This window comes from Bactrocera dorsalis, chromosome 1, assembly GCF_023373825.1.
Source record: "Bactrocera dorsalis isolate Fly_Bdor chromosome 1, ASM2337382v1, whole genome shotgun sequence".
Lineage (NCBI taxonomy): Eukaryota > Metazoa > Arthropoda > Insecta > Diptera > Tephritidae > Bactrocera > Bactrocera dorsalis.
The window spans coordinates 110,277,838-110,305,168 of NC_064303.1; the positions used below are offsets into that span (position 1 = coordinate 110,277,838).

At 32.6% G+C, this 27,331-nt stretch overlaps 1 protein-coding gene across 8 annotated transcripts in view; it reads left to right on the top strand.

The window, feature by feature from the left end:
* Nucleotides 1–27,331, top strand: part of LOC105230829 (dual 3',5'-cyclic-AMP and -GMP phosphodiesterase 11) — a 167,147-nt gene that overhangs the window by 110,693 nt on the left and 29,123 nt on the right. For 2 of the 8 annotated variants that reach the window (XM_049449103.1, XM_049449106.1), the window contains exon 2: nucleotides 21,326–21,824. The exons of 3 other annotated variants lie outside the window; for them this stretch is intronic. In XM_049449103.1, the coding sequence (XP_049305060.1) occupies nucleotides 21,566–21,824 (259 nt within the window). In that variant the 5' untranslated portion in view covers nucleotides 21,326–21,565. Of the gene's footprint in view, nucleotides 1–21,325; nucleotides 22,217–27,331 lie in introns of those variants that run through there. 3 more of the 8 variants (XM_049449119.1, XM_049449132.1, XM_049449110.1) reach the window with 2 other exon arrangements.

Genomic DNA, 27,331 nt, shown 5'->3' on the forward strand with positions numbered 1-27,331 from the left:
GATTATAAAATTTATCTAAAAACTATTTTAGTCTGTAACTCAGCTGCAAGTAGTGCACTTAAGAATGCCAGCGGCTAAAAGCGTAACAAATCAGCTGTTTATTTTCGCCTCCACAGCGTATTAATGAGCGGCATCTGCTGAATAATTCGTGCACTTTCGCTTCGTGACTGTGAAATTTGCCAATTCCGTTACGACAATGGCTTGCACGAATACCAAGTACTTATGTAAAAGCACACCTATCTACATTGTATAAGACAAAAATTTATTTCAGAATAAAACACGCCATACATTTCTTTTACGGCTACAAATACTGGTAATAGCAATCGTGGGACAAGCGGGCGGGCTGGCTGCATGGCAACAACGTAACCGCAAATTTAAAATGAGGAAGCCGAAATTGTCGAACACGAAATTGCGGTTTGTCGCCGTGTTTTTGTGTTTTTGCTCCTTTTTTCAACTAACTACAACTACAACAACATGCATGCTCACAATTACAATTGTGTTGTTTTTGTGCACGCTGCTGCCTAAAAGTCTGCTTGTCTACTTGCGCTTGGCTGACTAACTGGTTTTGCGTGCCAATTTGCTGCAATCAGCTCGGCTACACGTGCAATTGCCAACATATGGTGCGCCCATGCTAAAACACCGTCACATATACAAATTTGCGCAGCGAAGTGTATTTGTTCTGCATTGATGTAGCCCAGCCTAGCCTTCATGTTCTATACGAAGCGCTGGTATCTGAGTATAGATATAATACTTTCAATCGCTTAATCGCACCACCAACTATTTTAGATTGGCATGTGGGCGGCACGGACACAGTTATACAAACAAATAGTTATATGTACCTCACACATACCTCTCACATATACAAGGTCTCTATTTTCACCGTGTGCATTTGTAGCAGTCAGCAATCATGTCGATGTTTGGCCTACAAATGGCTTTTTTGAGTAGCCTCCTGTATGTCGATATAGGCGAAAAATCAACACTACACTTTCGCGTGTTTCCAACGAATTGGCGTTTATCGAACCTTTTGATTGCCACTTCAATATACAATTAGCATTCTTTGGCGTTCGACGAGGTAAAAGTACAGTTTGTGGACTAACAACTGATTGTTTGAAATTGTATGTATTGTGTAGGGAAAATATATTGTGTTTATGTGGGGATATGTTAACGTTTGTTAAAGTGTGATCGGAAGGAGCATTTTTCCAGAAGTGAGTGAGAGCATGTAATGAAAATTTTCAATTGTTTCCGTAGAATGCTGATATGTTTAGTTGTGCGGTCAACTGGTACTGTGAATTTATTTTAAAATTTATTTCTGTCTATTTTGATGTGTGTGTGATTTATATTGAATTTAAGTAAGGTTGAAAGAATTTTCATTAAAAGTGTTGCCTACATCTAGGCGTAGTGATCTCAAAGCTTCAAAAAACAGAAAAGCGCCCTTATTTCAAGTACTCCAAAAATTGAGTGCTTTGTGCTCTTCTACTTGCAACTCATTTGCCCAAAAGTACTTGAAAATAAATATTTGAAACTTTTAACCCTTTTTTAAGCGTTATCATATATTCTTAAGTCTCTCTTATATCTTACCATCAACTGATTTAAACACTAGATTTGTTTTTGATTCTTAAGGTATATATTAATCGCCTTTTGGCTCAATTTAAAGATAGAAAAAGATTACTTTTCTTACTATGCGCTATAGTTTCCGTTTTGGTTATGAAAAGTTAAGTCAAATTTACCTTAAAATGTTGCCTACATTTTGGCGCATTGTCAAAAATAGTTTGATATAAGCTCAAAAGCTCTCTTGTTTGAAAAATAAAAACTTTAGTGACCAAATAATTTTTGTTTATCGCCATATCGTATACTATTTCATGTTTTGCAAACCTCCGCTGAGGTTTCGATTTTGACCTTAAAGAAAGATCCAACGTAAATAAGCTCTAAATTTTTATTTTTAAACGTGCACAAATCATATATCTTTACTATCGATTTGACATGGAATTTTTTGATATTTTTGCATATATACTTATATACCAGAATCTTTATGAAGTTTTTTAAAACTAAAACTATATATGTATCCAGAAATATTGCCTACATTTGTGCGCAGTGATATATGTCAAGTTTCATGAGTCCCGAGCAGGTTTAATTTGGATTTGGTTTAGGTTCTTCGCATTTTCAGCCCTCAAAGCTTTCTTTCATTGTTGAATATCAAGACAATTGTATTGAAATCTGGACGAAATTCCAATATATTGGGTAGTCGAAAAAGTCTATTCGTATTTTTAATCTAACTTCACACATGCATACATATAGGTATTATACCTACTGTATTTACACAGAGTCATTATCACTTTGTTTTCGTTTAGCCAATTAAACCATTTGTTGTCAATAGGTGTGGGTTCATCTCGATTGCTCTTCAAACCATTGTCATACATATATTCAAAATACTTTTATAACAATTTTTTAAAATTAAATGAGGTAATTATGTAAAAAGGGGTTAATAGGTGTTATCTACTACTTAACATAGCTGACACCGTTACATCTCTCTCTCTATCTGTCTTGCTATCTGTCAACACTTCAACTACATATTCAGCATATTTCAACTGAGTCAATTTATGAATAACGCCATGAATGAATGTATACGGAATGAAAGGTGAGAAGGTCAACAAATATCTATACGCTCAATCCTTCAATGAGATCAAGTTATTGTTGTTCCAGCGCCAAGCAAATGCGCTGATGTCATTGCGGATGCTTTGTCCGTTCAAAGTTGACTGCCTCATGACCGGTTGGCCAATTGACGGCTGCTGCACTAAAGTCCGCCAACTTATATTCAAGTGTATAACTGTCTTACATACATATGTATGTACCTTAAGTGTTAGTCGATATCACCTTTTGTTCGTTTCCTACGAAAGTTGCTCATGAATGTCGCTGCCGTTGACGCCGCTTGAATGACGTCAAGTCATGACACCCGTCGCTTGACAAATAACCGGCAATACGGTGGCGTGGTTGTCACAAAAACAAAAACTGGAAAAAAATTAAATAAAATAGAGAAAAAAGTAAAAACAAAAATAGAAAAACCAAAAACAAAAACACTTTCGTTTCGAGCGTTTTCAGCGCTGCACTAGCTGCGGGGCGAGCGTAGTTCGCTTCGTTGTCTTTGTTGTCAAATAGTGAAAATTAATCTCAATTCACGCTATTCTTTTTTTGCTGTTTGATTTTTACTACTTTTCGCGTGGGTGGCGTAGTAAAATTTTCGCCAACAACTGTGTGTGTTGTGGTGTGTGCAAGTCGGTAAGCGCGTAAGGGCAACTATTTATTTGAATGCAAATGACGTCAATCGCTTTGTGGGTACATACAATTTAATGGAAGTCAATATTTGAGTTACAATTAAAATATTGATTAATCTGTTACAATGCGAATTGGAGTGATGAAATAGCGGCGCAAAATTAACAGTAGCGTTTAAGTGCGCGCTTGCGGTTTTTATTTTGAAAATGGGTTTTCACTAAGCGAGCTGCGCACTTTAGGCTTACTTTGTAAAACATTGTTGCTAAGTTTGTTAAAAGTAAGGGTATGACATACATATATCAAACGGCATTTTCAATGTGTTATTGTGTTCAGTATTTTTATATTATGATTAATGAAAAAAGTTGCAAGAGTGAGAAAGATGTTTTATGATTAGTTCTTTAACTTTCAGATTCTTCACAGTAAGAAATAATGTTAATTCAATAAATTTATATATACTCATTTAATGTGTTACCAGTAAATTCTGCTTCTAAATTTCTTGTAATAACACAACAGCTGTGTTTAATCTCAAAAAAATCATTGGCTTTGCACGAAACCTTTGATTAGTTAAAATTATTGATGAAATATTTCTGGTGAAAGCACATAATTCTGATTTAAAGTGCTGATTTTATAAGAAAAATTTCCATAAAAAAATGTTCTTATAGATTTTAGGCGCTAGACAATTTCCCTCCAATAAAAACAATTTTGAAAAGAGTTGAACTTCTTCTTGAAATTTAAGATTTTTGCCTTGTTTGAACAAGAAATGTTCTGAAGAGTCTACATAGTATTACATGCAGACATTTATTGGTTACTCAACTGCTCTTGAAGAAATTACTGATAATTTCTTGTAAGTTCAGCTGAAATCTCGATTTTAATAGTTGAGTTAAGCATATTTTTAGGCAAATCACAATGATATAGTGGGGGTTTCTACAAATAAGAAAATAGTATTGGTATTTTAAGAATTTCTTTAAACCTTTTAGAGAGGAATCTATGTTTTCTGATAGTTTATTTGAAATCTTGGTGCTACCGCTTAGGCTATGCATACTTTTAAGCCATCCTCAATATCATGGAAGTGATAGTTTTTACAAATAAGAAGAAAAATTTGTTGGCATTTAAAAAATTTGCAAAACTTTTGTCGATTAATCAACGATTATGCTAGTACATTTGAAATTTTGCTCTAACTGCAGAAATTTAGCGTACTTTTAGGCGATTATTATCATCATAGAAGTTCTGTTTTCTAACTATTTAAAAGAATACTGACAAAAACAGGAATTTCGTTTATACAATAATTCTCTTATAAAGCAATCGCCAATATCTCCTGGTCTAACTGTGTTTTCGGCATTATTTGCTTTTTTAGGCATACTTTAAGGCGGAAGTCAGCATTAGTGAACTGATTTTGCATACAAGTTAGCTTATATGAAATTTTGGTGTAAATGAATATATTTAATATATCTTTAGGCGATTTTCATTATCATTGAAATTCTGTTTTCTAAAAATCTAAAAATAGTAATTATTTCCATCAATATTCCGTATTATTTATTACTTTAAGTATGCTTTTAGGCTAATTACATAGTGATAAGTGTGAATTTGTGATTAAATAAGAAGAAGAAGAGAATAAAATTTCAGTCACCATTAGTGAACTGCATTTACGGTTAGCATAAAAGTTAGTATAATTGAAATTTTTGTGTAACTGAAAACATATAGCATACTTTGAGGCTATTTCCCTTATCATTGAAATGCTGCTTTCTAGAAGTCTAAAAATAGACACATTTCCATCATTTTCTGCTGAAATTTCTGCATTATATTTTACGCCAAGTGTACTTTTAGGCGCCTATTATAAAAATAGGTTTTCATCTTTGTTCAAATTAGAAAATAGTATTACATTCTATGAATAAACTTACTCTCTTATGAATTAATTGACTATATCTGCTGCTCTACCAAAGATTTCGGCGTCTCTTGTTTTTGGCTGCATACCTTTAGGGACAGTCAACATTATTGAACTGCTTTTGTCAAAAAATTAGAAAATTCAATTAATGTTTTATGAATACACTTCATTTTTATTAATTTCAGTTTGGCTTAACCACGATATCGGCAAGTCTAATTGTAATTTGTATGTTACTTATAAAATTAAGCATACTTTTAGGCGTTCCACACCAACATAAAAGTGTTTTTCGAAAACAGCATTGCCTTCTCAAAAATATATTTCCTTACCACTTTACTAAGCCTAACTAGTAATCCGCTTTCATCTTTTGTGGGCACCAATACGCTAGCCAAGCAATGACACATCCCCTAATCGGTTGTTGCCAGCTAAAAAGTTCATTGCACTAACAGCTGACAGCTGGGCACTTTGGTAATTTGCTCATGCTAACACACGCAAAGAACTGCAAAAATAAATATCTGTGTAGATGTGCGTGTTCGAATGGCCAAATTAAATTTAATTTGCCAAACTCTGCTGACGTCTTTGGCGCGCTATTTTCTGCTTTCAACGAACCTTCGGTCTAATTTCGTTTGCTACATTCACCTTGTAGCTTATTCTTGTCGCTTTACATATTTAAATTACATTTCTAACCCACAATTAGTACACTGTTTCTTGCAGCAATTACTCGCTTAACGGTATGCGTCTAACTGTCATTGATCTTGAGCCATTAATGCGCGTTAAAACAACGGTATTAGCCTGATTGCATATACACTTATGATTTGCTATTTGTTCGCGTGTGTGCGTGCTTGTTTTGGTCTTTAGCTCGCCACTTGTTCAGGCGTCCGGCCAGTCACTCGCTCGGTCAGTTAGACGGCCAATTAATCAGTCAGCTAGTCAGTATGTGCTGGCGCCAATCATCAACTGATAACAAGGGCTTTTCAACTCTCCCATCTATTTGCCTACTCACAGCTGCTAGCCGATTGCATGTATGTGTATATAATGTATGCAAATATGTATATATTACTGCTGCCGCTGCTGTGGGGGTATCGCATGTTTTCAATAAACATTATCTTGCCATTTTTATGGTAATTTTCCGTAACAAATATGTGCTCGTCCGACCGGAAACTTACATGCTTCGTCATATGTGGTGGCGCAGCACGAATAAAAAGCAACAAAAAAAAAACAGAAAAACGCGACATTGACATATTGTACCCAAACACTTTAAATCAAACATACATACTTAAATATAAGTTATTAATATATGTGTGTGTGTGTGTGGGTGCATATTCCAAAGCCTAGCTGTTCAGATAACAAATGTTTGTGTCCAAATTTTGTTTATTCGCACTTAACTAACGATCATTAGGCGCTCGTAAACACAACACACACACAGGAAAGTGGGGCTATTGAAACAGATAGTAAAAAATACAAAAAAAAAAACTGTGTTTACAACAGTTATGACAAGTTTATGTACATATGTATACACATAAGTACATATATACATAAGTGTGAATAATGGAAATTTTCGCCCCAATTTGCGCATATCTGCCGCTTATCACGCACACTTCTTATGCAATAACATATGCGAAATTATTTAAAACAACAAAATGTTACTACACATGTGTATAATCGGTATCAATAACCAATAATCAGCTACCATAAATTTTACTACAACTGCCGTGCCAGTCAGTATATACATATGACAGGGCGTAGTTTTACTACATTCATTCATTGAAAAGTGTCCATTCATTCTGCCCAATTATAAAGCAGACATGTTATGGCATATGCTGAAATGCCTACTTCTGCTTCTCAGCTTAGCTTTTTTTTATTATCAGTCGTGTCAGCAAATTTTTTTATTACTTTTAGGTGTTTGTTGAGTAATGGGTGTGTATGTCTGGGGTTTTCCAAACTTTCGTATTTAGTTTTATTTTTGAGATTTCATAACTTGATTATCATTTTTTATGAAAATATATTGCTCGTTTAGGTGACTAACTTGAATCAGCGAACCTCTTTCAGTGTAAGCTACACTTTTCTGTAAGCGAGTGGCAAAAGAACACTCGCTACAATAACGAAATTCAAGTAAAACAGACAAACAATCTTAACTGGGTTATGTGTTCTGTTAATACGAAGTCTGTTTACAAACATACGTCTTCAGAAAAAAATTAGTAAAAGATAAGATTGAACATACTTTTATACGATTTTAGTTTATTTGAGAATATACTGCTCGTTTAAGTTAATCACCTTTAATTAATTATCTCTTTCGGTATAAGCTACACTTTCTTATAAGCGAGTAGCAAAAGAACACTCGCTAGAATAACAAAATTGACCTAAAATGGATAAACAAGCTCTATTCGGTTATATACTTCGAGTCCAGTGAAATTATTTAAACGACTTTGCAAATAGTTCGACAAGAAATTAAATTTGACATACAATATTTTAGTACTATTTTCTGGAAAATTTTATTTGAGAATATATTGGTCGTTTAGGTGACAAACTTGCAGAAAATTTATGTTTCAGTATAAGCTACAATCTCTTGTAAGCGAATGGCAAAAGAACACTCTCTGGGACTTCACAAAAAAAAAAAAACAAAACTAACCATATTCTAATATTTTATTATTTTTTTAAATGCATAGCGTAATATTAAAAAAAAAAAAATCTTTTAGAATTACAAATAGCCTATATTTAATATATAGCGTTTCCTACTCACTTTTGATCAAATTAAGTTTTAGGTTTTATATTACTTGAATGGAGATTCACCAGCTGGGTATAATACCGGGAGACTGCAAAATATTGTTTAACATGCATAAATAATTTACTATAAAAACCTGCAAAATGACGAATCGAACAAACAACTGGTATAAATATAAAGAATTGGTATAAAAAAATCATCGAATAACTGCCGCTTGAACCGCTAATATGAGATTTCCGCATACACTTTTGTACAATATTCCGCTGGATAATATTATCGTTTCTCTCAAACTTTACCAAAAAAAAAATGTAAAATGTGTCATAAAAAATATTCCTTGTCCTAGATTTAAGTTCTACGTATAACTTCTTAATAAATGAAAGTACGCACTTCTTTTGCACAAACTCCTAATTGCTATTTAGCTTTTGTATCTACATATTTACACAATTCTGTTTACCCTATTATCTGCCAAACATGGCCACGATGTTGACAATGCGCCAGCACCTCTTATCTATCAGGCTGTCATAGTAATTTCTGTTATTTTTTTTGTGCGGCGGCGGCGAATATCTCGTTCTTTCTCTTGCCATATTCGGTTGGGATTCAAGTGCTTTTCAATTTATCTTCCTTATCTGCATCAGATATGTCCATTCAGTTTAATTAAGTGCATTTAAACATATGTCATTAACGGTATTAGCAACCTGTCGATTAAGTTATTAAATTAGGCAAATGCTTGTCCAGGATGTTCGGCGCGATAACTCGCTAACAATGAAGACCAAGTAGAGAAAAGGAAATAAAAAAGTTATGAATGATTAAAAAATCAAAAATAATATAAAAAATTTTGGTAAATTATATAAAAATTAAAAGACAATTTACTATAAATATTAGCGTAGCGTTAAGGTAGCTCGCAGTTGGTTTTAAAATCTTTAATGTGCGGCAAGTGAGTTTTTGAAAATATGGTTGGTGCTGATCGTTTGTCAATAAGGTGGCCGTTAAGAAAACGAACTGGTGAGAATTGCAATTTGAAATTTGTATGATAAAGTTTTTGTGTTATTAAATTATGTGAATTTTGATAAAGTTTCTATAAAGAAAATCGGATAGGTTTTAAATTTATAAAACCGTTTGCTTTCATAATGACTTGGATTTGAAAGAAAATTCAAAAATTGCATTTCCGAAAACTTTTCGAGAAATTTCGTGATTAGGCCGATCTTTATTTTCTCTCTTTTGTATATAGATTGAACTTTAAGTGAATATAAAAAATATTAATTTCTTTATGCAAGAAATGGTTTTGGAATGTTGTGGACACAAAAATGTCTTTTTGTACAATTCCTAAGGTCTAAGGTTGTAAGTACTTAATAACTTAACTTATTAACCGCTTTCCACTATTCTTCTGGCTAATATAACAAATCTACTCAGAAATAAGGCATATAAGGATATAACTATTAGCCAACTGCTTGATCTTTGCTCTGCCCCCTAGTCCAAAAAAATGATCATTTAAAGGCAATAGCGAAGTTCAATAAAATAGAATATGTGGTAGCAGCATAAAAGTGTTATAAGGGCTTGTTATCTACCGCTTTTTGTTTATATTAGTTTACTGTATTTATACCAGTTTTTTTTGTGACTTCCCAAGGTTTAACACAAAATTTTAAATGTACCAGTTTATTTTACAAATTTATTTATCTATATTTATTTGTTTGTACCAGTCTACGGAATTTATACCAGTTTTTTTGATTGGCTTTCCAAGGTTGTTAGCATGTGTTTTTACCAGTTTATGTTACAAATCTTGTTATCAATCTGTTTTAGTTTATACCAGTCTACCCAGTTTATACCAGTTTGTTCGATTAACTTTTCAAGCTGTAACGGAAAATATTGGCTCATATTTATATTTCGTTTTTTTTTTATTTGTTTTGTTATGATTTATACCACTCCACAAAATTCATACCAGATTTTTTCGATTGCTTGGCCATAATTCAATCTAAAAATTAAATTGTGTTTCCATGAGTTTTATTATACACATCACTTTACAAAATTTATACCAGTTTATGTGACTTATACCAGTTGTCTGTTTGTTTAACTTCTTCAAGATTTTATGAAAAGCAGATATTAAAATAAAGGTTTAATTCTTCTATATATTGTTTAAATGAAATACATATTAAAGCCAATTTCTGACTTCCCAATCACGAGTTAGCTCATTAAGTGTTATACATTCACGCTATAGAGGAAGTTGCGGATATCCATTATTTCTGATTATTGCTATACTTATCTACTTATAAATACATAGAAAATTCTTGTACTAAAATTTATTTTGTAAACAATTATATGTATATATGCTTATATGTACATATTTGTAAGCATATGTATGTATTTATTTGTAATAAAATTCGCGCGCGCCATTCTGTGACTTTACCACACATAATCTCACTATCTATTAACGTCTTGAATTACATATACAGTGTATACGTCCACACCTTCATAGGCGGCATTTGTTCTCGCTGCTGCTACGAGCGTTGCCTGTAGCTTTATTATTTTGGTAAATAAATAATAAATCTTATTATCACATGTTGCTCGTGCTTTGCAGATTACACACACAGACACATGCATATAAGTACTTATGTACTTACTAATACCATCTTACTTAAACGGTATACATAGGTACAAATACAGTAAGCTTTTGAACTGCGCAGCTGACATTGGCATTAAGCAGCGGCGCCGGCAGCAATTTAGGCGGCAGCTTACGGTTTGCTCTTTCCGATCTTGATAGCGCTAGCATACAAGCAAAGTTTCGACGAGAACTAATGCGCTCGTGAGTGCGTAATGTTTCAATATTTGTTGCTCTGTTTCGATCACATGAACTCGGTATGCGCCTCGGTCTGTTTGCTTGCTTCTGACACAATAAATACGCTTATTTGATTCTTTAGCTTTTGCCATGATCTTGAGTACTTAGAGTGTAGGTATATATGTATGTGTGTCTGTATTCATAAACTCTTTATCTTTTAACGACAGCTAGCACACTTCAGCTTCTGCTTATTGCCATCATTTAACGGTCTTCATTTCTTCTACGCTTACGATATTAGTTTGATTGACAGAGCCATGATACATCGAAATAAAAATTCAACCAAAAAAAAAAAAATTACCTAATCATATAAAACCAGCGATAGCAGATTTATGCATAATAAATAATTCATACACATATTATACATGTATATTTATGTACATGTACATATGTATTTTCTAACATTTTGTGTTGGCGTTGGTGATTACTCATTCATTTTGTATACTTGACGCTTGGGTATAACATCAAATCTAATTGTGGCTCGCTGATATAATTCAAATAGCGGGTATTTAATAACGGGAATCTACATGCAAGCACATGTTTATATATTTACATATATGCATGTGCATGGGTAGGCAGGAAATTAAAGTTGAAAATCTAACTAAATCAAATTTAATCAAACTTTTAATTGCTTTCACTTTTATAAGAATTGCTTTGATAGCATGAAATCATCTCTCTGAGTGTATGGTGAATCACTTCATCAAGTGTTGCAACTAAAATAAGAAAATCGTATTCACCAATACAAGATACTTCTTAGAAGTACTTGATTTTGGTTGACTAGTTTATATGACAGCATTGCCTTAGTGAATAATTCATGCCAAATTTCTTGATGATATCTCATAAAATAAAATAATTTTTCCATATAAGAACTTGACTTCTATCAGTCAGTTTGTATGGCAGCTAAGATGTCAACTGAAAAGTCGCTGGGCTTTCATTGTAAAACACATTTTTCGTAAAATTTGATTTTTTTATTCAACATTATTTCCTTCGATGGTGACATACTGACTATAGCATCCATTTGCCCTTTGCTTCAAAATAAGCAATCACCTCTTCATTCAATGGAAATTTCTTCCCAATGCTCATTCTTTTAAGATCTGCGAAGGGAAAATAGTTACTGGGGGCCAGATCTGGAGAATATGGGAGAACAACCCTGCCAGCGGACTGTTGCATTTTCTATGCGTTAGAGCGAGTGCAACATGTGCCGTCCACAGGGACTGTCGATTAAACTTCGGAGTGAAATAATATACCCATGACTTGAACATCTACGCACACTGCTCGCATGGCACCGACTTTTCACAGGGATTTCTCATGCCCAAATATTCGTGAATGACAAGATGCACACGTTGAAGGAGTGTATCTTCCCAGTTGACTCAACATAACTTAAACTTCTTTGAATTCGTTGTGAATGCTTTCACTGTATTTTCTTGGTGTAATTGCGGGTTTCCGCTTCTTGTTTCTAATTCTTCTTTGTGTCAGCGACACTTGAGAATATTCTTCATTATTCATTTGCTAATTATTTATTGCGCCAGCTAGTTGTGAAGTAAGTAATTTATTGTCGTGGGTGTGCGAAGGCGTAAAGTTGTGATTTACAGGGGTGTTAAATTGCTACGACAACGTGCGTTGTAAGACGAGCGCTAAGTACAAAGCAGTGGGTGGATTGAGATGGGTGGTGAAAAATATTTTGTTACAAGTTTTAAAATCCGTTTGAAGCGATTGAAATAAGATATTGTTATAAGACAAAAGAAAAAGGAGGAGCCTTTACGGGTTTGTGGTGTGAAATGAGATTTTGCGAGATGAAAGATTGAAACCACAAGTATATAAAGGCAAATGAAATGAAATAAAATAAAATAAAATAAAATAAAATAAAATAAAATAAAATAAAATGAAATAAAATAAAATAAAATAAAATAAAATAAAATAAAATAAAATAAAATAAAATAAAATAAAATAAAATAAAATAAAATAAAATAAAATAAAATAAAATAAAATAAAATAAAATAAAATAAAATAAAATAAAATAAAATAAAATAAAATAAAATAAAATAAAATAAAATAAAATAAAATAAATAAAATAAATAAAATAAAATTAAATAAAATAAAATATTAAAAAAAAAAATATATATTTTTTTCAAATGAAAAATACATAAATAAATAAAAAATAAAAAAATAAATAAAATAAAAAATAAAAAAAATAAAATAAAATAAAAAAGCAAAAAATTAACAAAAATAAAATAAATAAAAATAAAAAAAAACATAAATCAAATCAATTCAAATTAAATTAAACTAATGTAAAATTAATTAAAAATTATTTTTTTATTTAAAAAGGTTATTTATTTTTCAAATGAAAAATATTAAAATAAAATGAAACAAAATAAAATAAATAAAGTAAAAAAATGAAATAAAATAAAATAATAATAATATTTTTTTCTTTTTAAAAAATGTTTCATATGTAAAAAGTATTAATTTTGAAATAAATACTTTTTTTATTAAAAAATAATATAATTTTTTAAGTGAAAAAAAAGATTAAAAAAAAGAAAAATAAAGTAAAATAAAATAAAATTAAAAATAATGTACAATTAAATAAAAATAATTATTTTTTAATTTAAAAAAATTTTATATTAACTTCGAATTTTATTTTTGTTAACAAATTATATATGTTTTTGAATGAAAAATAAAATTTCCAGAAATCGGTTAAAAACTTTCGCTTCCGATAGAATATCCAAACCTGTTTTTTTATTATTATAAAAATTCAACCCCACCAAAAAAGTCAAAAAATATTTTATTTTAATGTTAATTGTCTAGTTATACATTTTCAACGAATTATTTTCTGCAATTGGCTTTTAGCATTGACATTAAATTTAATGCTTGCAATAGCATTTCATCACTTGAATTTACCTGGAGAGCAAACAGTGCATTTGCATACACAATTGCATTAATAGCTCACAGTTTTGCAAATGAATTCACTTAATTGCAGATGGAATGCCATTAAATACAAAAGTGGTAGGCAATTAGGAGAAAATTGAAATTTTAGTTGCTCATAATCACACAACATTAGCATAAATTTGAAATAAACTGAGATAAGCGTCAGCCACTGGCAATGCGCCATAATTGATACACGCGCATGCAGATATGTATAATATATTATATACCGTTATTGAAACGCAGTGAAAGCGATGCATCACGTGTGAGGTTGAAGTGCAATAGCGCTGAGCTATATCTGGGATTTAATCAATTCAAATAGAGAAACTTATTTGTAGGTGAAATATATGCAGGTTCATAGATCAGCTGAAGAGCATGCATCGCTAGATACATAATAATAGAAGTATCTATTGTTACGACTATCCTCATAAATCATCGCTTTTTGTATGAAAAGTAACGAAGAAGATTGCATATCAGTCATTGATGGGAATTCACGTGCACATAGACATGAATATATACACACATACGAGCTGAAATTCCTCCAGAAAAATGTTGCATTTCCTTTGATGTCTACCTACGTGCATAAAAATTCCGCGCTTGAATGCTCCCACACACACCAATACATGCGAAGTGTGCTTTCAGGGTTGTATTGTCAGCTATGCTTTGGTGTATGTTAACAGAGAATTCGTGGGTGGCTTGCTGTTTGTGTAGACTTTTAGACTTTTCGCGACAAAGCGATTGTCATTCACTCACGCATAACATTTCCTTTGGAAATCACACCCAATTTGTGCACAATGCATTGCGAATTCCAGAGAAAAAGTGCTTAATGTGCTAATTGTTCAAAGCGTCGCAGCTTTGATTCTTTTTCGCAGAATTTATTTATTATTTTCTTTAAAAAGTTTCCCAAATGTATATGAGATAGAAAATATATTTATTATTGGTGTTCGAAATTTTCAGGTTTTTACCTCTTTGGGTATTTAACCAAAAATTTATTTTTCGTTTGAAGGAAAAAATATAAATAAAAAAACTAATTTAAAATTTTAAGGAAAATTACAAAAAATGGAAAATTTTATTAAATAAATCGCATACAAATATACTATTTCAATTCTCTATTCTTAAACACAAGGTCATTGGCTTTTAAATCGCAAGAAAAATAGCTCAATCCTGCTCCTCAACTGCACTTCCTTCCTCTCGCATTTAACAAAGCTGCAAACTTTTCTCATTACGCAACCAAGCCACATGCATAGACGGCACAGCGGTACTGGCGGTGCAACACTTAATCAATTCTTCAGTCTGGCAACGCGTGCAAGTGCCGCATGAAGCGAGCGAAATTTTCCACAATTGAATGGGTGAAAAAAGCGAAAACAATAGCAACAAGTATGCTGCAGAAAGAAACTTTCCTTTCACCTGAAAGATGCTTAACGTCCATTTGAATACACTTTGCACGCCACTTCGTGCGCCTCTTTGTGTTCCAAGCGTTTGGCTGCCTTTCAGTGCAGACATTTCATGGCTACTTATTGCACCGGCGGGATAACAGCTGGCGTGTTGGCATGTCACATTGTCGCGTCGTGGAAAAGTTGCCGTCGCGCATTACTTACTTATGCTTGAACTAACTTGAATGTCGCTGACTCGCCGCCGGCTGGTCCTGCGGGGCCATGAGCACTCAGCAAAAGTGCAGCAAAAGTTTTCTGTAAGCATTTGTCTATGTGTCTATGTGTCTGTGTGTTTGGGTTTTTGTTTTTCTTTGCCTTTATACGCTTTTCATTTTAATTTAATTTCTTCAGCACATTTTCATGCTAATCAAGCGCTTTTTAATGTGTCTGCGTTGGTGTGAATTAATTTGAAAGCAGTTTGCCGGCGGCCAAATGCAAAAATGGTGCCTTGAAGAGTGTTGTGTGTGTGGTGTATGTTGCATGAGCGGCCAGACGCTGGCACCAATAGGCACATGAACTCTTTAATTCAGTTTTTTGCTAATTGTTGCTCCTAAAATTTTTTTATGGAGTCTTTGCTTGTCTAAGTACAGCCTTGTTGCTCGTAGTTTCTTTTCTGTATCGATAATTAAGCTAAAGTCACGAGTCTGGTGACACACTTTAGCAGGTTATTGATCCATACACTTATATCTGGGTTTACAGTTGTAACTTATGAGGCATTAATTACTGAAAAAATACAATGAAATTTATGTGATAACTTTTTACTTAGAGCTTTCACACAGAAATTCAAAAAGCTTTATAAGAGTTTTTATTAATTCGTGCGAAATGCATTTGCTGATCCTACAAATCGAAAATATAAATATGGAATATACGCAATGAAATCTCTGTAAGAACATTTTACTCACAGCTTTCATATTAAAATTCAAAAAGCTTTCAAGCAGCTTTCATTACTTTGTGCGAAATAGTTTTCCTGAATTTATATATTAAAAAAATTTAATATAAAATATTAAAACATGTCTGCAATCAAAAACAAATCTCTTTGAAAGTATTTTACGTAGAGCTTTCACATAACAATTTAAAAAGAATTTAAAGAGCTTTCACAGTTTTTTTCAAATTGTTCATAGCGGTTTATATATGGTATGAAGTATTCGAAATTTGCAATAAAATATGAAAATAATGTCTTAGAGCTTTTATAGAAAAACACAAAAAGCTTTCTAACCGTTATCGAAAAATTTGATATGAAATTAAAAAATTGGAGCGCAATGACAAAAAAATATTTTTGAAGACCTTTATCTTAAAGCTTTCATGCGAAAGCTTCTGAGATAGCTCCCAAAGAGCTTTCATACAAATCTTTAAAATGCGTTCAAAGCTTTTTTTGAAGTATTAAAAATGCACAATAAAATCTGAAGAAAGTTTACTTTGAGCTTTCATAGAAAAATTCAAAAAGCTATCGAACATTTTTCAAGAGCTTGAATGAAATATTGAAAAAATAGAGCGCAATGACAAAGAAATATATTTGAAAATCTTTTTCTTTGAGCTTTCATCCGAAAGCTCAATACATTTCCATTAAAGTTTCTGAAAAGTGTAAATAATAAATTCTGATATCTTCTGCAAACTTACTGAGCTACACTACTTAATACACTACAAAGTTTGTTTGAAGGTAGTTTACTAAGATTTCATACAAAAAATTCAAAAGCTTTCAAAGCTTTCTTTAACATTTTTTATAGCGAATTATATATTGAAATCATTTGGTATGAAGTATTAATAATATATAGTAACATCTGAAAATATTTTACTTAGAGCTTTCATAAATATTGCAAAGCTTTCATGATTTTGTTCGAAATGCTTTCGCTGATTTTATATATTAAAAATATTCTATATCAAATATTAAAAAATTAAGTAAAATAATCTATGTATATATTATTGAAATGCTAAATGCTGTATATACAAGTATGTATGTATATACTTCAAGCTTCCAAGCTTTCATGTGCTTACATGTCTGCATGCTTTAACAGGAAATTCATAGCTTTTTTTGTTATCTTTCGCTGTGATTCACTTATCGTTAGTGAACTCATGCAAAACCACTACTGACTTTTACGGTTTTTATTTGTAAATTCTTACCGACTTTCCGGTTCTTTGCCACAAATCCGTACTTTTCACCAATACCTTGACTGAAAATTCAATTGACGCAAATCATATGCATATTTGCTGACAGTAAGGCACATTTTAGCTGGAAATGCATTTTCCGGTGAGTGGCATAGCAATAAGTCGGTATACTTATATACATGTATGTGTGCTTACAACACGCCCATCTCTCTTGTTACAATGTCTGCTTTTAGTTATAGTCTCAGGCACTCGGCATGCAGCGCATACATGGGAGATGTTAATGCTTGTATATTATATGCTAAGTAAGTTATGTAAAACCAAATGTACCCAGTTATGTGGATTTCACATTTACTTTCTCAGTAAAGACAGCAAACGAGCCAAATATCAATGGCTTGAGTTCATATTTATGACATGTGCTCATAAGCTGAAAAGGAAATTAACATATTTCCGGTGAAATGCAATTCTTGGTTGCTTATTTGAGGTCCCTGTGATACTCGGGTAATTAGTGTGTGAATGTGGTTGCATGTAAATATACTAAATAACTGTAGCTCTGACAAAACATTTTAATAAAAGCTATATTTAATTAATAATAGCTGTCTTCTCGTGCGGTAGAGAGTATCGAATCGAAGAAGCTATGTTTGACCTCCTCCTTTGGTGGGAAAATGAGAAATTACTGGCGCAGCATCTGATATTGTATATCACACCTTTTTGATCCCACCAAACACAGAGAATTGCACTATATTTTTCCTATTTTAGTAATTCTTTAAATTGTTAAAATCGAAAGGTGATACTTCTCTCTTGCACACTTATATCTATTTGTGAAGAAATTCCATTTAAAATTCCTTCCAGCTTAATCTCCTGCGTGTGCTCGTCATTCCATTAAAAGCGAAGTAGTAAGACCAAATGAAAGAAGAAATGTATAATATGGCAACTGCCGGCTTTTTTGATTGACTGCTCTTCACTGTCAACTGAATGAAGCGCGTGGCCTGTTCACAGTCAGCCAACCTGTGCAGTCACTTGACTTATTTTTAAAAATGTATATATGAACACACCTAAATAAGCACCTTGCAGACAAATGAACCAGTTATAAATTACATTACAACTAGTATAAACTTTTTGCCGGTCAGCGGATAATACTTTTCCAGGTGTTTTTATATATTTTTTTTTATTCAAGAAGATCTTAATTGTTAGATCAGAAATATATCAGTATCATGTTACCTACAAATTTATAAAAAACTTTCTAGTTCAATTTTTATTGATTTTATACAAATTTAAATCGAAAGTTGTTCAGGATCTGTATTGAAAAGTACCCATTTTGCCTGGTGACAAAATTCTCTTTCTTTGCAAAATCTTTACAATTCTAATTTTTTCTGACTGCTTCTATTTTGGTTAGGAAATTTTAATCATATACTGTTACGTTTCTTACCCAGCTTGATGCTTTCTGCCATGTATATTGTCGCGCTGCGAAAATCCATGTGCTTCACACTTCTTACGCTCATTCATCTCGCCATTTTCTGCATTTTCTACGCTTGTCTTCGGTTTGCCGTTTGTTTATCTTTTAGCTATTCTGTTTATTTAAGAAATTGCCATATTTATTTTGCCAATTTCTTGTTTGTTTTAAAATTTATAAGCCAGTGCGGATTAAACGTATTATTGTAATTCAATACACACACACACACGCACATAGCCACCTAAGTATCCATGTGTGAGTGCATTGTGTGCCAGAGCCATCACGCTTTTGCGCTTCGCTACTTTGCACTAAATTTCTGCGTAAATATTATCATTGTTAATTGACTCGCCGGCTGCTGCTGCCGCGGCGGCTCGCGCTGTTGCTTTCGATACAATTGTGTGTGTGTGTACGAATATTTTTTTTATGTGTGCCTGTGGAAGTGTGAGTATGTAAATAAGACATGCTCATTTACGCAGCGCATAATATTCACATAAAAATGACAGAAATCTTATGAATAAATTATATGCGAGGCAAAGCTTTAAATTCAAATTCGACGTAGGTGGCAAAGGCTGTGCAGCAACCCTGCAATGGCGCGACCGTTATTTTCTGTACGTTGTGCTATCTTCCGCTAGATTTTATTATATTTTTATTGGATTATTTTCTGGATTTTATAATATTTTTGTTTAATTATTACTATTATTATTATTATTATTTGTTTAATTTTTTCTGTGCATTTGCACTGACGTTAATTTTTTTTTTTGAAAGTTCGCTAAGTGCAGTGGGATGGTTATGTTTGAGGGATGCTCTTACAATGTAACTGCAGATATGTGTGTATATCTGAGTACACATTGCTAGCTGTTATTAAAAATTTATGAAAACAAGAGAAAACATTAACTTTGGCGGCGCCGAAACACTCCTCAGAGGTTTAGAAAGATCTTTATTTTACGTTTAAGTGGTCAATTTGCATCGAAGCTGTGGTAATCCGATCTGAAGAATTACCTAGGAGATTGTAGCCTTACTTTAGACAGCAAATTTTTCCAAATTTCGATACTGGCGAAGAGAAAGATGTGGGCAAAATCTCAGACCGACTACTCAAAAACTGAGAGCCGGGAGAGGTAAAGTGATATATATAACTTTCATAGCCCAAAATTAGGCGCATTATAAATGTTGTATGAAATCTGAGCGTTTTGGTAGAGAATCAGTATCCTTTTTAAAGTTAAGTTAATTTAAGTTGAGTTAAGTTAAGTTAAGTTAAGTTAAGTTAAGTTAAGTTAAGTTAAGTTAAGTTAAGTTAAGTTAAGTTAAGTTAAGTTAAGTTAAGTTAAGTTAAGTTAAGTTAAGTTAAGTTAAGTTAAGTTAAGTTAAGTTAAGTTAAGTTAAGTTATGTTAAGTTAAATTATGTTAAGTTAAGTTATGTTAAATTAAGTTAAGTGAATTTCCTTAAAAGTTTCTTTAAATCTCTAAATTTGGGTGCTAAGAAATTTTTCTTAAACATTTTAGTCCTAAAGTTGTTCTAAAAATTTTAGCACAGAAAATTCTAATACTGAAAATCACATTCAGGGGGGTCAAAATATGCTTACTACCTTTACAAATCAGTCCATAATTAAAATAAGTTTAAAATAAAATAAATTATAAACTTCAAAACCAGACATACATATGCAGTACCCACTCGCCTCTAGCTGCAAGAGATACTAAGCGTCCGCAGCACGTGTTTGCTCAGGTTCACTCTCGTAGTTAAATTTATTGTTTTTGTCATTTCGTGTAATACAACACGCTGTTTGCATAAACCACACACGCCAAAACATAAAAATAAAATTAAAATAAATAAAGTTGCAGCACGTGTTGGCAAGTGTGAAAATTGGAGCTCAAAAACGTGTGGCGTCAGACACATTATATAACGGAATATACTTGTTTGTTTATGCAAGTGTTTTTCGAAGCGCTCAAAATTTTAATAATTTTATCACATTTCCGACGCGAATAAAATATTTTGTAGAAAATCAACACGTGAGTTGGGGAAAGTACCCAAAGTAAAGCGATAGCGGAAAATAGGAAGTCGCGTGTGCGTTTAATAGCTCCGATAGCAAATAAAAATTAAATGAAATTATATTAAATAAAATAAAATAAAATAAAATAAAATAAAATAAAATAAAATAAAATAAAATAAAATAAAATAAAATAAAATAAAATAAAATAAAATAAAATAAAATAAAATAAAATAAAATAAAATAAAATAAAATAAAATAAAATAAAATAAAATAAAATAAAATAAAATAAAATAAAATAAAATAAAATAAAATAAAATAAAATAAAATAAAATAAAATAAAATAGCTTCAAAAAATATATGTATGTACGTATGTAAAACAGAAAAAAATAAAATTAGAAAAACAAAATAAAATGCAATAAAAAAGTTGTCACAGTGAAATACATACAATATTAGAAAGAACAACGTATTTTGTATAAAAATTAAATATAATAATTCATTATGTCGCATTTACATATAAGTTGTGAAATTCTTAGACATTGGTGCACCAGATGTGACTTAGTGCAAGATATTTCAATAAAAACAAAAACAATGTATACATATTTTAATTTAAAAATGTGGCATATATTCCTTGATTGAAAAACGAAAAAACTAGTTTTCAGTAAATATTTTTTTTCATTTAAAATTTTCTCATACTGTTTGCAATTTTACTCACTTTTCTACCAAAAATTACAAATTTGCAGTGCGATTCAAAGAAAATACAATAAGAACAATTCATAGAACTATACAAAAGAGAGTGAATTTTGAAATGAATGTGAATTGAACACAGTAACTTAGTTAAAATTCAGCTCTAAAATAACATTCTCAAAACAAAACAACTAAGTAAATAAACAAACAAACAAACGCTCAACGGAAAACCAACATTGAATTAATTAAAAGCACACAGTCGACTAAAGAAGCAGCAAAATTCAACGAAAGTTATTATGAAAGTGCACACAACAGCGAGTCAATTGCAGTTTTCAATATTACAAACTAAAGTAAAAGTCAAAACAAAAACGTTGCGGCAACAAAAACAACAAGAAAAGCAGCCAGAGCAGCGGTTAATTAAAGTGTTGAAGCAACAGCGGCAAAAACAACAAAAACACTTGTTAAAACAAACTCGAAATTTCGTTCGAACAACTGCAGCAGTAGCACCCAACGATCAACCACGAAAACAGCAACAATATCAACGCAACAACGAAGGTGAGCATTCCTTGCTGCGCACAAAGCAAATTCCATTACAATTGCAACACGGTACATTGCCTTGCATAGCGCTGGCCGATACCCTATCGTTGCTGGCGTTGCAGCTGTTAAAGTCGACGTGGCTGGTTAACAACGCAGTGCCGGCAAATAAATCAAAATTAAACTCTTTAAGACGGAGGGACTAACATTCGCATTGCTGGCGGGCCCCATGGGCCAGGCTGCAAGTATGTGCCGATTTCGTGGATGTCGCTACAAAAAGAATAAGACAAATAAGAATACAACGGGAACAGCAACAACAACAACAACAACGACGACAACAGCTAATAGCGCCACAACAGCTGCAACGGCCGCTACAACACCAACAAATACGGCGAACAGTTCGCCGGTATCAGGTGAGCAGAAATACCCTGAACCTAGGGGGGTTGCTGTGTGTAACTTTTGTGAAAAGAGAGTTAATAAATTGCAATGAAGATAACAGTGTTGCATTAAATTAGGATAAGTGTAAGCGGGTAGCTTTTGAAATGTTTGTGGTTTTAAGTGTGGAAGTAGTTTGGTAGTATTTCGGAGGTAAAGGTTGGAATTTATGGTAATTCATATTTTATTCAAATGAAGAAAAGTCCAGAAATTCGAAATTTTCATGCATTTTAAGAAAATAACCCAAAGTTTGTATGTATATAAATGACCCGCTGGTTGAGGTGAGCTGATTTATCCATGTCAGTCTGTTTGTACAGTTCCTCAATTTTTGAGATATTAATTTACAATTTTAGCCGGTTTGAAGTTCTAATTTGTTCTGAATTCCTTAGACACATAGTCTGAACTGTAGGTGATACACGTCGTATGAGTAACATTTCGTATAGAAGCGAGCACTAGCCTTCCATGCATGTGCTTAGCAGGTAAATAGATTATGTATTCTATAGAAAACTTTAGTTTCTGAAAAAATATTACCTATGGCATTTTTCTGATGGGCTGGTTAATAAAAGCTACGGGTATACTCTGCGTATGAGTAACATTTATGATAAAAAGAGGCTTTTTATGTACTTTATACGAGTGCAAGGTATAAAAAGTGAATTTATGACGGGAAAATTCAATGTTTTATTTCTTATTTGCCTCTCTTGTAATCTGAGAAGAATTTCTTCTTACCTTAGAGATATCATCAAATTCGGAGAAGCTGCAATTTTTTCTTCAAATGAGTAAAAAATTTAATTTTTATTGAGTAACTCCCCTTATATGGCAAATTGCTTATAAAAGACACAATTTATACATACTTTATAAGACAAAATTTTGCTAAAAGTTTGATTTTTTAATAGCATTTTTCTACAAAGTTACGGAAATTCTTATAAAAACAATTTTATTGCCTTGCTTTAATATATTTTAAAAGAAAAACTTACAGAAAAAATAAGCAAAACCAGAAACAGTTGCAACTTTCAACAGGTTTATCATATTCTCTGAACATTTTGTAACCAAATAAAAAACTTTATCTCGTTTTCGCTAATTTGGACTCAAGTGGGTAGTGTTTTTTTTTCATATAGGAGAAGAATTATCCATTCAGTAAACATAACAGCAAACAGCTGTTTTTCATAAAAGAAGTTAGAGATGGTATGGTGTATCTCCGTAGTTAACAAAAAGGCTGTCCTACACTGCGTATGAGTAACATATTTTCAAAAACTTATATTTATTTCTAGCGTAAAATGGTATATACGTAATTTTTTTTTGTTAACAAGGTGCATTTGAATTCACATGCAATCTGATATTGCCACTGGCGTCCTCGACGCATTTCAATAATGCACATTGTTAGTGTCTCTTTCAATTTTCATGGCTGTAAACATTTTTGTCAGCGCTGCTAAGTGCACTCTGCTTTGCTTTACTAACTGCTGTAATTTCCGTTTTTATTTATATTTTATCACATAAAATAAAATTTGAGTGCAACGAAATGAAAATAATATCAAAAAAATTGTAAATCAACTGCTAAAATGTATATGCGCTGTGCAAGTGTTTGTATGCTGCAGCGCCTGTGTGCGCATTAAAGTGCACTACTAAAACGGCAAAGTGCTTCAAATGCCATTGCGCGTATATTTTGTGATATGTGAAAAAAATCCCACGGTATACAAATACTAGTAACGTAGAAATGGCACACGCAAAAACGCGAAAAAGGCCAACAGGATGTCACAGCGTGGAATGCCGCTGGCGTGCATACATGGTTGCTGGTGGAAAAAAGCAAAAAAGAGCTCCGTTACAGGATATGCGCTGACACATACTTCAGCACAAATATGTCTCCATAAAATTCTGCATACAAAAAAGTTACATGCAGGAATAAACGTTAGCTAAACACACACATATTCACACATATGGCATAGCTAGGGCGATGAGAAAATGCAGTTATGCGCGTTGCCAGCAGATTTTGGCGTCGGTGAAAGTGGTGGCCACAAAAATTCATGGGATATTTGAGTATGTGCGAATTCCTTTTTACGCAGTGCGAGATTTTAAAGTGTTTTATTGAGTGGTTTTAGGTTTTAGTTGGTGTTTGAAATTATGTATCAAACTGTTTGATTTGTAAGATCAAACTTTTTAAACTCAACAAAGAATCTTTAAATTCTTACCGCTGGTGGGGGAAAAATAAAGACCTTAGTCGAGCTGAGAATATTTCATTCTAGTTTTATTTATAAATTTGGAAACCTTATATACTATTTTAAAATTCTAACTTATCTAATTAAATATATATATATTTACAGCACACCACTTGGGGTTGTTTTTAACTATACAATACAATACATGTGTGTGTGTGTGTGCTGTCATAGAAGTATAATTTATATTGGCTTGGTTTGGGTTGTTTTCAAGTGCACATGTGCATTTCTAATCAATTGCCCAAACCTAAGTAAATATGTATGTTTATTAGATATTTCTTGAGTGCATGCGTGTCACATATTAATGCATGCGTGCCTCATATATGTTTGTATGCTGCATATCAATGCATACATTTTTATGTGTTATTTTATTATATGTGTATGTATGTTCAATATATTTGAACATAGATATCTATTACTAGTGGACTGTATGATTATAATAGCTTATCTTATTTAACATTGAAATATATATAAAAGACTTAAATGTAATATTGTTGTCCGTGCTTTGGCAGCAACGAAACATGTTCAATTTTGAACATTCTCCGGGCGGCAAAAGTGACTGCTGGGAAAATGATTGCAGCTTGTAGTCGTCATTTGGTTTTTAGCTTGTCCGTTTGTTTTAACGCAAGCTGCCATGGTATTAGTAACTCCCAAATGGTTGTTACTACATCCGCTTTTCCAACTGGATCTATTTCGGCTATTTCAATAGTTTCATTTACTTTTATGTCTCTTTTATTATAGTCCTTCTCCTTTTCTTTATCGCGTTGCTTATCCTTCTCCACTTCAGGTTTCTTTGATGCATCGTTCCTTGTATCAATAGTTTTACGTTTGTCGTCTCTCGTCTTAGAAGTTGTGTCTCGTATCTTCTTGTCTTTCATCTTTTTTTGTTTTATCGTCATCAAACTTGCTGCATTTACTGCTTCTGGATCCACCTTGGATGTTCCTGTGTCATCCCAAGCTGCAACCGTTTTTGTAACTCTTTTGCGCTGAATTCTTGCCGGTAGTATCACCTCCTACATCGGTGCATTTTTCTTTTTCATCAGGTGCCTTATCTTGCAAAAGTTTTTGTTCGTCTCACCAATAGTTATATTTACCGATTCCTCATTCGATTCGCCTGCATTATCCTCTTCCCCCTCTGGACCATCTTCAACGACTTTAATTGTGTTGTCTTCATTTGGCTCTTCATCAGGCGGTTCCAGATCCATTCTTCATCTGTAAAAAGATAACCAGCCTCTCTACTTCCTCCGAAGAGAGGACTCCTCTCGGGAATAAAATACCTGTTAACGTCCTCTCTTCTCGTGGTAGCTCTCCAAGATTCCTTTTGCTCTTTTGTTTTGTCATTGATTTTACTTTCGTTAATTGAGGAGGTGCTTGCTTTAACCCCCTCTTTAGTTTTCTTCGTTTCTGCCAGGATCCATGGTTTTTGATTAGTTGTCGACTTCTTCTTAGCTTACCATTAAGTCGTGCTCTTCTGTTGTCTCATCAACTTTCAAACATCTCTTTCTGCAAGATATTTTATTTCATCTTTTGCATTCTCCTCAATTCCCACAGGAGACATTTTATTGTTCACATCGTTAATATGCCTTGCTCCTCAAAAGTAATTTCATCTACGCGCAGCTTGTCTTCTTTAGATATATTATCTACGCGAAGTTTCTTGAAGGTTATATCTTCCACGCGCAGCTTGTCAAAGGTAATGTCTTCTACGCGCGGCTTGCGAATATCATCAACGCATTGCTTTTCGATATTGTCATTAAATTGTTTTGCGTACGTTATCATATCTGCGTGCCAGTAATTCCCAAGCAGTGTTGTAATTTGCACCTGATCCCGTTATCAGGTGACTAACCATTAGTCTAGCATCTCCTTGAAGACAAGATTTTAAATAGCTCATCTTTTTGGAGTTACTAATGTCCTTATTATTATGGACATACTCCTCGAAGAGCTCTTTGAATGATTGCCATTCTCGGAATTCCCCTGAGAATTTTTGCGATTCTATATTTGGTAATTCCAATTTTTTTCGTTTTTATTAAGTTGATTCCCTTTTGCTCCTCCAATACACGCAAATTATTGGTGACTTCAAAAAAAGTTCTTCTAATCCTAAAAACATTACGTGGCTTGTTGTACTTCATCGCCAATTTGGCGATATCCCCCTCCATGCAGCTCCAATAGTGCTTGAGACGGTGTTCGTAATATTCGAAGTCAATTCCGTCTCTTATTTTTAGCTTTGCCTCTGCAATTGTAGATCGAATTTTTTTTCCGATCTTCTTTCAATTGCCTGCTCTATAACGCCTATCATTGTATCTGCGTCTTCTACGCGTAGATCGCCTTTCCTTTTTATCATGTCCGCAGTGTTCGACATTTTAATTAATATTTTTTACTAAACTGTTCTTATTCTTTAAAAAAATCGTTGGAAGAATTTGTTTTGGTCGCCTGGTTGACCTTGCTGTGCCTCGATTCACAGCCGCTGAATATATTTTTTTTTAATAAACAGTTTTACACAGCGTTTAGTTTCGTACTAAACGGCTTATGTGATCATATAAATATGCGGGAATATGAACCCGTCTTACAATTTCTGCATTAATTTGCCTGTGTAAATAACAGGTATATAATAGGACTTTTACACATGTTGCCTGTATTTTATCCATACAGGTCTTACAATTTTGGCTTGAGCTACTTTTTCGACTCGAAGGACCAAATGTTTTGAAATTATATATCAAACTGTTTGATTTTGTAAGATCAAACGAAACTCAAATAAGAATCTTTAAATTCTTACCGCTGGTGGGGGAAAAATAAAGACCTTAAATCGAGCTGAGAATATTTCATTCTAGTTTTATTTATAAAATTGGAAACCTTATATACTATTTTAAAATTCTAACTTATCTAATTAAA